We start from the raw sequence: 16,664 nt of genomic DNA, 5'->3' as shown, positions 1-16,664 counted from the left end.
TCCAGGCTGTGACAGATGTACTGGATGCGTGACGTCATGACTTCCTGACATCGAGTATCGGCTGTGCAGTTCACATATTCTCTATGATCCCTGTACTATACACGGTGATGCTGACATGTACACTACACATTTGAATACATTTATGCTGCAGCTTTACACGGAACGTTGTGTCAGTGTCTGGTTTCCGGGGGGAAGGGATGCGATGTAGCACCGCGAGGACCCGGTCAGCATGGAGGTGTAAGCTGTGTTGTTTTGTAATATGCTCGGGTGTAGTCACATGCAGGACTGTACTGGCACATGTAGCGCTAGTGAATGATTGTCAGTCCCGCCGTGGCCCTGACCGTGCTGGGGGAAAGCCATTGCAGGCTGTTTATTAGAATCCGGGTTCATCCATACGTTGCTTCAGACATGGACGGGGTGAAACGCTGCATACCTCTGGGGATTTTTTATTACTTGGTGTTTTTCCAGGAATTCTGGAAAAGCTAGTGGGGGCAACGGCGGCAAAAAAAGGAAGGATACAAAGAACATATTCACTCGATGCGTTTAGAATGCATTTTGCAACGCGGCGGGTAAGAGCTTGCCTCAGTTGCAGTTGCATTTACACTGAAACCCACGAATTGGGAATGTGGACCACGTTTTGCTAAATTTGTATGCAAAGTACGTGGTGCCCTAAAACGCGTCTATGATTGGTTTGTCCTCTGAGAGGACATCTACCACCATCATGAAGGACTGTATGCAAATTAGCCCTGACAGACTCCAGGTGTTTATGGCGCCAGGAGCCCCTAAGGCTCATTTGCATACATTCCTAGTGGTAGATTTCCTTTAGGACGCGTACACACAATGCGTTGCATCGCGTTTTTTGGTGGATTCAAAAGGCTTCAGCCTTGATCACATGTTGAAGTAATATTGCGTTTGTGCCCAAAATAGAAAATAAGCAGCTCACTGCTAAAAATGGAAAAAAATCCCTTTAAAAGGGCATATCATGAGATAGTACCTTCATTTATTGGTGTTTTGAGCTTTTTTAATGTATTTGGTAAATCAGATTTATTATAATGGTTTAGCTTGATAAATGTCTACATTTGCTGCATGAGTTTCAATGGGGTAATCCCCAAAAATAGAAATGCTGTAGTGTATTCGCTGTTGAAGGGAACCTGCCACCAGATGGTCTTTTTTTTTTTTGCAGAAGACAGTCTCCCACAGACACAGTAATGTATACTGCTATCACATGAGAGTCTCAGGGGTGTGGGCAAAGGAGCTGAGCTAGATTCTAGTGAATGTACTGAAGAGATCAGGTCCCCAAGTCACTACACAGTGTTCTGAACTGCTATATCTTTTAATGCACGTTGGCAGCTGCAGGGGACGGGTTGGCCAATTACACCAAACTTTAACAGGAAAAGTATAAAACCCTAATAGTGTCACCAATATTATACGCAACCTGATAAATTTTGCCATTCACCTCACTCCCCAAATCACAGTTGGGAGGACTGAAAAGTCTATACAGCTCCCTCCATCCACAGGAAGGCAGGAGGACATAGGACTTCACAGGAAGTCCTAAGATCTGCTACACGGTGGTCATCCCCTTTAAGAAATTGGATCCCCTCAGTCTCATGCTGTAATGAACCTTTCTGAGAGCAAGATAACATAACCTAGAGTCCGTGCATCATTGCAATTCAGTGGAACTTCAACCTTTTCAGGTCCTAGAAGTGAGCTCTGTAATTTACAATCTGTTGCAATGGGGAGAATGTAAACCAAAAATTAGGTAACGGCATTCAGCAGTGGATATACTGCCGCATTCCTTATTTCGCTGGATAGCTTCATCAAGGTCTAGAGCTGATTTGGGCCTCCTAACTAAAGTAGCAAAATAAGCCTCAAACTGCAGAGGAACCAGGCAGCAGTCATATCTAGACTGTTTACAGATTTTATCAAAGAAAAGTTTGGAACAACAGTAAGTAAAAGCAAAGAAACACATACAGCTGAAACCATATTAGTTTGCATACAGTATATAAAAAGACACACATGCATGTTTTTTATGAAATCTGGATAAACCTTTCTTGTTTTAGCTATATAAGGATTATCAAAATAATTTATATTTACCAAATGTCATAATAATCAGAGATTCTGGTTAATGACAAAATGGAAGGGCGATTTAGAAACTTTAGAAGTTCTCTTTGTAAAATACATTCATTTAGGCCAAAAATTAAACTTTCACAATGAATTAAATGATGAAATGCTCTGTAAAGTTTGCTGCCCAATTTCTCCCAAGTATACGCATACCCTACATGTGGTGGTAAACTGCTGTATGGGCGCATGGCCAGGCATGGAATGGAAGCAGCACCATCCACAGCAGATTTGCCTTGTCACATTGTAGAAGCTAAAAAAAATGTTTATTTTTTTGGTAATGCAAACATATGAGGGCTTATTATTTGCGAGATGAAATACACTGTATAGTTAATTGTTTTTGGAGGTCTATAACTTATTCATGAGATTTTATCAACTACTTCAAGCGGGACACAAACAAAATCATCAATTTTTATTTAGGATTTTTAGCACTTTTTTGCCCGCTCACTTTGACGTAAAAAAAAAATGTTTTATCTATGTTCTCTGGTTCACTACTATTACAGTGATACTGTGTTTATATAGTTGCATGCTCAGTTAGTTATAGCCAGATCCTACCAGGAGGCAGAGCAGAGGACTCGGCAGTCTCAGGGCACATGCCAGACCCTGGGGCTGCCGCAGGATTGATGAGACTACCCGGTAAGCTCACCGGGGTGGTCCAATCCAGGGGTTAAACACCCGGGATCTGAGTTTTTCCAATCCCGAGTGCTAGTGCCAGGCCTGGGCTGCGATAAATCTTTTTCTGATGCACCGTTATACTGCTGAGGAATGAGAAGGGTTCTGTGTCCCAGAAATAAACTTGCCTTTGTCCTATCAACCCAAAAAACAATGGCAAAAGACCACATAGATGCTGGCTGAAGCTGGTAAGAACATTTCATTATCCATAGTGAAATGAGTACTGTATTGACTGAAAAGCCACTGTGCCAGGAAGAAACCATTACTAAAAAAGAAACACTAAAATGTTTGGAAATGAACACAGGAATAAAGACCTTTATTTTTGGAGATATATCCTGTGGTCTGATGAAACCAAAACGGTTTGGCTATAATAACCACCATTACATTTGGAGGAAAAAGGAAGAAGCTTTCAAGCCTGAATATTTATATAAGAATATTATCCAAACTGTGAAACACAGGGCTGGCATCATCATGTTGTGGGGCTGCTTTGCTGCAGGAGGAATCGGTGCACTTCACAAAATAGATGACATCATAAGGAAAGAACATTATGTGGCAATACTGAAGCAACACCTCAAGACATCAGGAAGTTAATGCTTGGGTGAAACTTGCAAAGTGCAAACTAAAGCTAGGCACATTGCACCAGTTTTTCTATATCTGGGACAACATTTTTGTGTGGCCATCACAAAGCCCTGATTTCAATCGTAATGAAACTTTGTGGGCAAAGCTGAAAAGGAAAGTGCAAGTAAGGCGCCTCCAAACATGCTCAGTTACACCAGTTCAGGAGGGATTGGCCCACATTCATAAATATTATTAAGAAAAGCTTGTGGAAGGATATCCAAAATATTTTGCTGAAGTCATACACTTTTAGGGAAATGGTACCAAATACTAATGAAATTTATGTTAGGGTTTGGACTTTGCAGAAAATAATAAAAATGCCTGAAAAATTCTCTAATTATTTTGTTAATCTTAATTGGCTCCAAAAATATTTAAGAAATTAAAAAGTAATTTGTACCCTTGAATAGTACCAATAAAAACATGTCTTGTCACACAACAAATCGACTAGCTTAATCCCTTTGATGAAAGAATAAATTACACTTAAATATCCCCACTATCTTACTGACTTGCAGAATAATAATAACTTTTGCTGTATGATATTTGCTGTAAAGTTCAATATTAAAAATCTAATTGGTATTTTTTTCTTCAGTCCCCTTCACCTACAAAAAAATTGGTGTACAAGTCCTGATAAATGCTTCCCAAAGGCTTTACAAAGCAAAAAACAAAGCCGTAAAAAAAATACAGACACAAATTGTCTGATTAAAATTCTGCTGTGCTTAGACTGCATTGTGAACATCCACTGAACGGCCAGTATTGGGACAGAAGAAATAGCTCCGTATACTGTAGAGCAGAGATGACAATGGCAGGAATCACTCCACCCCTTTTTATGGCGGATCTTGGTGATGGGACGGCAATATTGCATGTGTGTGGCCCCAGCGCTAAATACATGAGGTGGAGTAATGCCAAACAGCTGTAGGAAACCTCATGAATATTGGATCAGTGGGACCTGATGCCCAGCATTGTACTCGGGTCTAATGGCTACCGGATCTTTACCTGTTTGTTGGAAATCTTATACCTCATCTTTGTCATCATTTATACAATGTTTTACATGCTATAAATCTATAAATACGATAATTTGTTTCTCTTGTAGTAAGGATGCGAATGCAGCTCTGCTGAGTAATTTTGAGGTAAGTGAAGTATATTTGCATATTTGCTTTTTTAATGAATCTTAATTTTTTGTTAAAACATTTTCTCTGTTGCTGGATATTTCTTTACTGACTGTTGCTGTTCTGCTCTTGTATGATCCTCTCCTTGTTCAGTTTTTAAACAATAAAAAAGTGAAAGATTTGTTGTTCATATTCTTACAATACAGAACATGTGGATCAAGTTTGAAAAAAAGAAATGCCATGGAGATTTACTGGAGATTTTACTCCTTCATCGTATAGGGTTTTAAAAGATGAGATTCTTGTTTTTAATATGACACCAGCATTGTTCTAGGAACTACAGAGCTCAAAACATCTGACCTGCCCCATTAGCCTCTAAAAGTGACTTATCTTGGGCAGTATGTGACTTCTCATCTAATTTTCCATATAACGTTAGGGGAAAGTGGCCAAGTTTATATATAAAACAGCCATTCTTTATAAGGGAACGATATAAAATAATTTAATAAAAATTCTGCTGCTTGAACTGGCCATCAGTCGCCATCTTCCATACACAGTGAAAGTGACTGTGGAGAATCTTGGAGCTTTGTATATATATCTGGTGTTTGCCGGATAAGAGGACATAGGATGGATAAGTAAAGAGAGAGTTCACATTTCATGCAGTTAGTGAATATTTAGATTCTACCTTAACATAGGTTATGTCTCCAAATTTTGTAAATTTTGTCAGACACCCAAATGCACAGGGGATCAAGGCTGCCATATGTTATTCCCCTATTGGTAAGAGAGAAAAATGTAATCTTTCAGATCCGCACTATTGCACACCTCCCTCTGAGCTTTACATTGCGCTTGCTATCTAAAGGGAACCTGTTGGTACCCTGCGTTACAAATATCCTTGTGTTTTTCCTCCCAACGATTGTAAAGTTCACTTTGTTAAGTTGGCTCACCATCTAGGCATAGTCCTGTTGTTCCAGCTCTGATTGACACTAGCTGTGTGCCTCGCTGAAGAGCATTCCTCATGGAGGGGGAATGAGGGACTTGTTTTCTCTTTAGCAACCTCTCTCTCAACTCACTCATTCCCCTCCCTCCGAAATTCTCTGTATTTTATTGATAAGGTGAGGGAGCAGAGATGACTGTCGTTGAGTTTTATGTCCATCTCATCCCCTCTCACCTCTAATCTGTCTCATTGCTCTTTTTCTATGTGTCAGATGCTAGTAGAATGTTCAGAACTAAATAACAGTGTAGAAAAACCTGGACCCTGATAATCTAACAACATTTTCAGCTCACAGCATCAGAGGAATCATGAAGTGTCTGCTTAGAACAGGGGATCCCAAACTATTAAAAAGCAGGCTGCTGTGTTATATTTTTCTTCTATTCAGAATGCAATGTGTGAGGGAACCTGCTAAACACAGGTGTGAACATAGCCTTCTTGTAGGTAAATAATATTTGTTTTATAGACTCTGTATTACACTATTTTCTCTTTTTTAAGGTATTTCAGTTACTTACTGACTTAAAAGCACAGCAAAGAGATGGAAGAAAAAACAAGAACAGTGTCGGACAGCAGAATCTTAATACTATCATGTATGAGGTGAGACAGTATTTTGGAAAGAAGCTGCAGAGCATAACCTCTTGTAAGTGACCTACTATTTCAGAAGGGAGAAAAAAATTACTGTAATCCAATTTTGCTCAGAAATATTGAAGAGAACATATAAAATTTCTTTAGTCTGTTGTTTAGTTTTATGGTTACACTCCAGATCTTTCAGTAGAGGGCGCCCTCTGACTGTTATCCTGTTTTTATAATAGACTGTGAGGATTGAGGATGTATCACAGCTCTGTTTTTGTACACCAAATATATATAGCCAATTAATTCTAGTATTAGTTAAACCCATCAAGGTGGATAATTCTACATTTTTAGTTTTATCCATAAACATTAAATGAACACATCTTAGTAATCCATTTTTTCAATTGCTGGTTCTTGCATAATTAAGGAAAACATGAATTATGTTAATAATTTCCACATGGAGATAAATTCTATCTTTACAGAGTGATAGTAGGCAGATGTGCATTACTGTCACATGATGTAAGGTTATAATTGCATGAAGGTCTTCCTTGTTACATATATTTTAACAATTATGACTGTTGAAAGGGGCAGGAAAAATGAACTAGTTACATGACATCCATTATTCCCTTCAATAATAGTGAATAGATTTAGAGTATATTTCTGATACAATATAAATGGTAGTGGTGACCACTGTTAGTTTAGCCCTGTAAAAGTAACCAATAGCTTAGACAAATGTTTGGAGCCAGCCACAAAACCTCATGGCTGGTAAATGTGAAAATGTTGAAGGGCTTAAACAACTTTACTATTGATGGCGTATGTTCTTGCTTGGTAATCAGTATTCTACGTGTCTACGACACCCAGCTTCTTTGGGCTGTATTGTAGTTTAACTATACAGCTTTGTACACTGTGAGACAAAGGTCCTGCAAGCTCAGTTACATTGCTTTGGCTGCTACATTGTTTATAAAGCTTCCTAGTTCCAGTACACTGCAGTTCTGGCAAACAGCTGTTTGGAGGAGTTGCTAGGATTCTTATCGCTGGCAAACCAATATTGCTAACCGATCCTAACAATAGATCATCAATAGTAATGTTGTGAATGGCCCATTTAAAGTAATATTTGCATGTGGCTGATCTTGCAGAGGATTTCTACACTTCTAGATCTCCCCTTAAAGGAAACCTACCACCACGGATCTACCTAAGGTAGATCCAGTGACAGGTTCCTCTAATATATAGTAGTATAGCCCTTTTTATGGCTAATTCTTAAGTGGCCCAAATCTTTTATACATTTTAATGCCCCGGATATGCAAATTTACTAAAGAGGCTACTGGGATGAAGAGTAGCTGGAGCTGAGGCTACACGATGCGGTTACTCCACGTCCTAGTAGCCTCTTTAGTAAATTTACTTATTATGGGCATAAAAAGATTTGTGCCACTAAAGAATTAGCCCTAAAAGGGCTATACTACTATACATTAGAGGAACCTGCCCCCGGATCTACCTTAAAGGAAACCTACCACTTGGGATAGGGCTTATAAGCTGGACATGCCGTGCACCAGCTCAGGGTGAGCTAGTGCCGGCGCTAATCTCCGTTATGTTTTTAAACAGTTTTAAAGTGTTTTAACAGTTTATTAATGTTTATATCCTTACTGGCTTTCCCGCACCAGGGTCCGCGCTCAGCGCACCATGCGCGCTGCCACTTCCTATTCAGATGCACGCACGGTCGCGCGCATGGTGCGCCGAGCGCGGACCCCGGTGCGGGAAAGCCAGTAAGGATATAAACATTAATAAACTGTTAAAACACTTTAAAACTGTTTAAAAACATAACGGATATGCCTTTTTTTCTTCTTTCTCCTGTAGGGAACAGGGTATCTAAAGTCCCGCAAACAGCAGAGAGATATGGAAAGGAGGCTAAATATTAACACTTTCCATAACTAGAGAATATTTCCCTTGATGATTTAGTTCTAAGATTAGACTATTTTGAGGGACTGTAAGGAGTTCAGTCATGAGAAACATTATCAACTGTTTATGGTGTATGGGGAAAAAACAGATTTACATAAACTGCATAAATAAGAAAGAAAAGGAGGTGTAAAAGAAGGACACAGGAATATATTTCTTTAATAAAGTATATTACAAAGGTGACTTTTATCATTTGTACTAATGATATGTGCAAGTTTGTTTACATGTTATCTTTAATGGTAGTCACAGCAGTGGTTCCCCCTCTAGGTCCTCCAATCCAGCAGCCTTCCCCCCACCTCCAGCCTTTCCATTAATGCAGAATATTATTTCATCATGTACCGACCCATTGGAAACATTACCGGAATACAATGACATGCAGAGAGAAAAAGGATTCATTTTATTAATTTAGAAAAAACATAGCAATACTCATACATTAGTAGGGACATGTACCATTCAAACAAACTTCTGACCTTATACAGACTTCCAAAGTTTAATTAAAAGCAGTTCCACTGCCTCAGGACAGTCCAGATGATTGCACTGCTTTTAGGTATAATCTTAGATCTTCACATAAAAACCTCAATTTGTGACCAAACTCTCTTTTATCATATATATCATGTTTTATGTAAATCTTTTATCTTTTCCTAGACATTAAAATACTTGTCTAACAGCCCCGGTCAACGGCAAAGTCCTGAAATTGTGAAAGAGTTCCTAAGTGCCCTAAAAGTGCATAAGCTAACCAAGTAAGTGATGAGTGGTAAACAGGAGGTTTAATGTTGCCCTACATGTTAATTCCTTACTTCTCATATGTTTGTGTCCGCATGAGATCCACTCACTTTTAGGCTTCCTCCAGGAACTCTAGGAGGGCTGTATGTTTTAGTTCAGACTTGTATAACATTGTTAGAAATTGAGGACAAAAAAGAAATGCTACTTTCTAAGGAGACAAGACATTTAGACATCTAAAATGTGGGGAAGACATTGGCTCATGCTGCCACCTCTGATTTATTGCACTCTGCTGCCCTGAGTTTGAAAGCTCAGCTCACCTCATGGTGGATGCAGCATTGAGTGATATGTGTCAAACTTGGTGCTGTACAAGTACCGAACAGAATTGCATTATGCGGGAGCACAGAAAAAAATAAACTCCATATTATTATAAATGGACCTCTGGATGTTGGTAATTTACTGTACTTTAGCATAAGGCTACAAAAAACAGCTATAACAGTTATCAAAGATGTCTTCATCTTTAGCTTTATTGTTAATCCTGGTTCTTAAGACAATCCAACATTTTAAATATCCAATTGTCAGAGAGGCCAAATAAAATTTTGGCTGTGGTTCAAATTATAAAATATACAGTTCCGACTTGCATACAAATTCAACTTGAGACCAAACCTACACAATCTTGTACCTAACCCGGGGACTGCCTGTATTGCCTATTATTCTGTAAGTGAACATTACCACTGGCATTAAAGCCCCACCCCCCCACTCTGTATATTACAATCCCTCCCCACCACACTGTATAAAATGTATCCCACCACACTGTATAACACCTATGCCCCACATGGTTTAATGCCTGTTTAGTCCACCCAAATAGTGATATGCCAGCTTTGTGTCCCCACACAGTATAATGTGCCACTAAAGTTGCTCAATCTATCATGCCCTAAGTGCCTGTACATACAGTAGCCTGCATCCCGGAGACAAAATGTTTTATATATATATATATATATATATATATATATATATATATTTCGAAGCATGTTATTTATTTGGTGTGGATCATAGGGATTGTGTATATCATTTTTGTTGCCTGGTAATATTTCTCTTGAAATCCTTAACCCTTTCCCGACATTTGACATAATAGTACTGCATGGCGGGAGGTGCTTTCCTGCATTATGCAGTATTATTACATCATGCTTCTGGTCTTTTCTCATGCGCGAGTTTTGAGACATGTAGTGTGGTTTTTGATGTGGTTTTAATCTGCACCCTTAGGGAAATGGTGGATGGAGGGTTTTGATGTATTTGTATACTGTTTGTAAAATGAAGTTTACGCAGTATTTGTTTGGTCTTCATAAAATAATAATACATATTAATGAATTCTTTGTAAAAAAAATACATGTTTTTGCTTTTCCACAGAGCAGAGAAACTGCAGCTACTTAACCACCGACCTATGACTGCAGTAGAAATCCAACTGGTATGTGCAGATCTAGTATACCCTGACTTTGTTTACCTACAAAGAACAAGCCCAATACATGGTCCTGATTCTATACTACACATGAATTATAAGTACCTATAAGTAGCACAGAGTTAAAAATCCATTCAAATTATTAAAGTGCATTGACACTGAAGTACATGGGTCAAAATTACAAAGCTTCTTTATTAGTATTAAATAGATACGTACTTGGGTGTCCTCCTTAACAATAGATTAGATTGGGCAGAGAACATAAATGTACTTCACAACAAGGGCAGAGCAGTGGAGCCTGGGGTATTTGCAGTACAGGGGATCATCATCAACTCTGCAGTGGCATAAGCCATATTCATTGGTGTAGTCTGTTGGGGAAGCAGCATCTCCGTTAGGGAGAGGAGCAGACTGGACAAACTGGAAAGACAACTCTTAAAAGAGTGCAGGTGATGGCTGAGAGGAGGATAGTGTGTTGAAATTTCTGAAGAATAGCTCCCATCCCATGCATGAGACTGTGATACTTCACCTCAAGTGTGAAAGGGAGTGTCATCATTCCTTCCTGCTGCGATAAGGCTGTTCAACAAACAAGGCAGTCCCATCCACAGATATTTTTTGTCATTGTTTGTACTGTACTCTCTCTGTTGCTCTAACGCTGTGAATTTTGTCCACCGCTGGACTAATAAATGATTACTTTATCTTATAAACCAAAGTCATCAAGCTTAAAAACCATTAAAAAGCACATGTGTTGGTTACACTAATTATACATGATAATTAACTTAAGTGCACATAATATAAAAAGACATCCCAAAGAAAGTTTCCACAGTACAAATAAGCCACCAAGATACAATCAATACAGTAAACCTTAGTAGGTAAAGCATAAAGAAAACAATAAAGGTATGTAGAAATCAGACTGTTGCATCTGAACAAGGACAATGCCCACCACCACAGCACTCCAAACAGCAACAGTCTGGTTTGTACATCCCTTAATTGATTTCTTTAGGCTCTATCTGCTTAGGTTTTACTCTGTGGGTTGTATTATTTGCCTGTGTTGATTGTAGCTTGGTGATATGTTTGTAGTGGGAAACTTTCTTTGGGATGTCTCTTTATATTATGTACTTGATTATTATGTATATTTAGTGTGACCAGCACATTTGTGCATATTTACCCATTGTCCAGCTGAGACTAGGCAGTTATAAGACATTACTGTGTGACATATTATTTTGCTTAATTGCATCTCTTGGTGAACCTGTCGCCAGGAATGTAATTTTTATCTGGTGACCGGTTTTAATAGCCTATACTATTGGACAGTACTTTACAATAGTTTGATTCACATTGCCTGGCTCCCTGCCACCAGTGTGAGGTGAGTCCCAGGGGGGCAGCTGCAGCCTGTGTCTCCTCATGCATTCTTCCTCTCCACCACACCATCCCCCCCCCCCCCCCCCTTGCCTGCTCATTGCACATAACAGGAAGTGAGGAAGGATGAGGGAGTTGTATGAGTGTGGAGGAGAGGAGACTGACACAGGCTGCAGCTGCCTCCCTCAGATTCACCACACACTGCTGGCAGGTAGCCAAGTAATGTGAAACAAACGATTATAGAGTACTGGAATGATTCAGAATGCTGACAAAGGAACCAATCATATAGTTTGTGGAAGATACATAAACGGCTTTCAAAGCCTATTTTTTTCTTCTAAATAGATGGTAGAGGAAAGTGAAGAAAGGCTGACAGAGGACCAGATTGAGCAGCTTATCCACACAATTGCCAGTATTCTTCCTGGGGACCCAGAAGCTGAGGCACAAGAGCAAACTGAAATGGAAGAGGATGATGTTCCACAGGAATAAGATTTATGATTTATTTAAAACTTGTTACAAATTCACTTTGTGTTTCCAGTGTCATCTGTGAATTAAATTCAGCTAAAAATTTAAATATTGTTTCATATTGATGATGGGCATAATATTATTGCATTCTATTTGTTTTTTAATTATTTGCTTTATCAGTTTCTGTTCAAAATAAATACAGTTTTAGTAATAAGGCTTATACATAGTCTTTTTACATTTTGCACTCACAGGACCAAAATGCCCCCCATTGTGCCTTTACATGACTACATAACAGGGTGGTTGCCAGGTCAAAAGTTTTTGTGCTTCTAATCTTTTGGCCCAGATATCCCAAAGTTAGTGGGCGATTTGTCTCAATGACGAGGCCAAATTCAACTGAGCTTCCTGCTCCACCTCTCCCACTAATTTGAGTGGCTCATAATGCTGCTGGAGGCTCAATGACCTCGTCAGTTCTTGCATCAAGCTAGTGAAGCCTAAGAGCAGTAAGTTGCCAGGCCTGGAGGAAAAATAATGAAAGAGCAGCCGTCATTTAAAAAAAAAAAATATTTGTTTTAGGGCAGGCAATTTTCGTGCCCTATACAGAAGACTTCCCGCTGTTATCAGCCTCTGTCTGTGATCCCCCCCCCCATGTGGCTGTTGCTATACCCTCTTTGTATTCACTGTGCTGTACAAGGAATGAGAATTGACATGTTAGCCCCATCCCCTCTCCTCTGCACTGCTCAGCTGATTCCACTCAGTCATGTGCTACCAGGAGCTTTACCTAATGTATTAACAAAACACCTACACTCTTATCTCTGCAATCTGCCATGTGCTGTGCTCCAGACAGAGAGAGAGATAGATAAACTAAATAGATAGATACTCTACAGCTGAAAAATACGCTTTCTAGGGGCCAAAAAGCTACTAAATGGGGACTGAGAGGCAAAGCACTTTCACGGAATGATTCCCAGGGAAACCTAGAGCAGAATTATGGCTTCTGGTTTTGCTCTGAACAATGGTTACCCTTTAATAATGCAACAAGATGGAGCATTATTAAGTGTAGGGCAACAATGTGGGGTCCATTATAAAGTGTATGCAGGGATCACAATAAGTGCGTTTTAAAGTGTCAATGCCAGAATGAGGGGTATTTTACATTATGTGTCGGTAGGACACACTATTTGTGTGTTACAACTAGCTTTCTGGATAGTCAGCATAACAGTATTTGGCAATAATGGAAACGTTAACCTAAAATGTTTGTGTTGCGTGTGGTTGGAAGAAGAGACATGGGAATGGTAGCGCTAAAAAACAAGAACACCTACAAACCAAAGACCCCTCACCTGCAGTCATTGTATGTTATACGTATGCATATCTTCTGTTTTTCTGTAGATGCATATCATTAGTATTGTTTTTGGCACAAGCTCATGTTGGAGAGGTTTTTATGTGTAGGTGGATGACCGCTACAGAAAATTTGGTACATGTGCTATGGGGCTCAGTCCCTGGATCTGTAACAGCCTTAGCAGAACTTCTGTTTTTGTATAAGGGGAATTCGTTCAAGGGACCGGTTCATTAAAAAAAAAAAAAGTAGCTGTTACCTTATTTACTCTATGGCTTTTTCCTCGCACGATTTTCATTACTTATATACATTCCAGACCAATAAAAATCATCACAGCTGAGGAAACCTGGTGGACATGTCGTTCCTCCTATTCACAAGCAGGGATCCCTCTTGTAAGAGGATACAGAGTAAGTGCCTTCAGAAGTGCCTTTGGGTCAGTTCCATTGTTATTTCTTTACAGTGAGATTTTAGCAAGATTGATAGCATTTGCATGTCCTTGTACCGCCTCCCGCTATTACATATAGTAATGTCTGTCTGCAGCCAGACATTTGGAATGTAGTCGAGCTTCAACATAAGAACATTATTATTAGTGAATTTTTCATGACTAAATAAACTACAGCCTGTACCCAGATGTTTGCTCTCAGTGACAGCTGCTCGCTCTATAGGTTTCAGTGATGCGATGGGATTTGGGCTTAATGTTACTGCCAAAAGTGGCCCATATGTACTCATTATTTATTATTTAATTCCTTTTTCCCAGGATCCCAACTATATAGGGAATAAGTATGACCACATAATAATTGCAGGAATTAAGGATTTGTTTGCCAAAGAGCTAGCTCCCCTGTCATTTACAACCATAAAGGGAGATGTAATTCATCCAAGAGAAAAGGAAAAGTAGAAGCGGGCAACTGCGTCTGCTGCACAACTCTTGCACTGACCGGGTATGCAGAACTTTTTCAGACACTGACGCGTACCTTGCTAGGTGGTGCGCTCCGCTTAAAAATCCAAAGACATAATATCATCTAAAGTTGGAAGAAAAGAAAGACGGGTCACTCACCAAAAATGTGCAGTCTTTATTCAAGCCGGCGGGGTTACATTGAGAGGTGCTGGGAACGCCACAAATAACAGGCTGTTTCGCGTGTAATGCGCATTCTCAAGTCTGTGACTACAGGGGCTGGCATGCTATATATTGGAGGCTGTGACCAATGCATTTCCCACCCTCGGCTTATACTCGAGTCAATAGGTTTTCCCAGTTTTTGGTGGTAAAATTAGGGGTCTCGGCTTATACTCGGGTCAGCTTTTATTGGGTAATCATTAGTTCTTACCCATCTAGTGGCCAGGCCCAGTTCAAAGATCAAGCTAAAAGTGAAGGGATTAATCCTCCATTCTCAGAGTTGTATAACCAAAACACAGGGAGATTAGATATGAGCTCTTGCAGCCTCCATAGTCACACACTGTACAGGCTGGAATACGCATCTCTATGGGAGGGAGTAGCTTCATTTTATTACAAACAATGCAGAATTTGTTAATGAAATATATTTCCCACTTTCCCCACACACACAATATAACAAATCTCAAATGCAGGTTACGCTTTAAGCATAACTAAAGTGAAATCTATATTTTTTATTGCAGGAATAAATAGAGCAGTTAATAAAAGTAAACTTTCTAATATATGTCATCAAGTAAAATACTTCTATGTGCCATATTTCTACTCTTCTTTCTCCTGTAGTAAGTATACCTGATTTCCCATACTAGCACTGCGATAACGAAAGGAGGCTAAATACTAATTCTTTACATACCTAGAGAATATTTCCCTTGGTGATTCTGCTAAGTTTAGACTTTCTCTGGACTGGCTGTAAAAGTTAAGTCATTAGAAACATTATGAGGTCCACAGACCCGCTTAGAGATTGGGTGTTTTCAGGAGCTCTGCAGTAAAGGCCTAGGGCTATGGTCTCAGATTCCACTCCAATCATGGATCATTAAGCCTTCTGATGAGATTATGTTGTTAGATCACCACATCTGAAGACCTTTCCCTTTTGCTACCTGTGTGGAGATTGGCTGAACCGTTCCTGTCTCGCAGCCGCCCAAATCCTTCTAAAGCCTTTTATTGAAAACACAATTAACAGTGTAATTAAAATAAAAATAAAGGACATTAGATATCCCCACTTCCAAAAATATCCATACTATTAATTTATTTTACATATTAAAAAATTATGAGGGCAGCATTACACATTGTACGTATCACAGCTTAATCGGCTTCCTTATTTATATACCGGCATTAAATTCTGCAGCGATACAAATAAAAAAGACACTACAGAGTAGTTACATTGTCATATAAAACAATAGGAATGAGCGCCCTGCTTGCAAGCGCTTATAATCTATGAGGATGAAGTGGTGACACAAGAGGTGTAATAGATTGTATAATGGCCCAGCCATTCTTTATGAAGGAATGTAAAAAAAAATATATAATAATAATTTAATAAATAAAAAAAAGATTCTGCTTGAAACAGTCATCAGCAGTCCAAGGTTAATGGAACTGCTGAAAAGCATGTAGATTGGTATCTGGTGTTTGCCGGATAACAGACGGGAGGAGGACACAGGATGTGTTAGTAAAAAGGGAGTCGAAGGTACATGCAGTTAGGGAATGTGATAGGCCTGCCTAAAGAGATGGATTTTAAGAGCATGTTTAAAGCTTTGGAGGTTGGGTATTCGTCTGATTCCAGAGAATTGTTGCAGATCGGGAGAAGTCTTGGAGATGGGAGTAAGAGGTTTGAATAAGAGAATAATCTAAGATCACTGTGTCGAAGAGCACGGTTTGGGCGATAGACTGAGATGAGAGAGGAGAGGTAGGGAGATGCAACATTATGCAGAGCTTTGTGGATGTGGGTGATTCACACCTTAACGCCAAAGCTACTTTTCACTTTCCTGACACGGCCCTTTTTTTCAAATCTGCGTGTGGCACTATAAGTGGTTATAACTTTGGAACGCTTTAACATATCAAAGTGATTTTGAAATTGTTTTCTCGTGAAACTTTGTACTTCATGTTAGTTGAAAAATTTTGTGAAAACTTGGAAAAATTCTCAATTTTCGAAATTCAAAATGTTCTACTTTTTCCAGATATAGTCATAACAGCAAAAAAACATAATAACTAACATTCACCGAATGTCTACTTTATGTGGATATGGTTTTAGAATGCATCCTCTCATTTTTGGAGGAGGTTATAGGACTTTGAACTTAGGTGCGATTTTTCATATTTTCATAAAAAAACGCAAAATCACGCTTTTGAGGGACCTGCTCAGGTTTCAAGTACCTTTGAGAGGCATTTGAAATGAAATTATT

The 16,664-nt window shown here is 39.2% G+C and overlaps 1 protein-coding gene across 1 annotated transcript; it reads left to right on the top strand.

Annotated features, from left to right (window-relative positions):
* On the top strand, positions 1-12,215 carry CRCP (CGRP receptor component). The gene is made up of 6 exons (XM_072136243.1): positions 1-237; positions 4,496-4,532; positions 5,992-6,090; positions 8,659-8,753; positions 10,141-10,198; positions 11,882-12,215. Exons 1-6 carry the CDS (start codon positions 230-232, stop codon positions 12,023-12,025), a joined length of 441 nt encoding a protein of 146 aa, XP_071992344.1. The 5' UTR covers positions 1-229; the 3' UTR covers positions 12,026-12,215.
* Positions 12,216-16,664: the final 4,449 nt, after the last annotated feature.

The sequence above is a fragment of the Engystomops pustulosus genome, chromosome 2 (genome assembly GCF_040894005.1).
Source record: "Engystomops pustulosus chromosome 2, aEngPut4.maternal, whole genome shotgun sequence".
NCBI classification, from domain to species: domain Eukaryota; kingdom Metazoa; phylum Chordata; class Amphibia; order Anura; family Leptodactylidae; genus Engystomops; species Engystomops pustulosus.
This window is presented reverse-complemented; position numbering and strand designations above follow the sequence as displayed.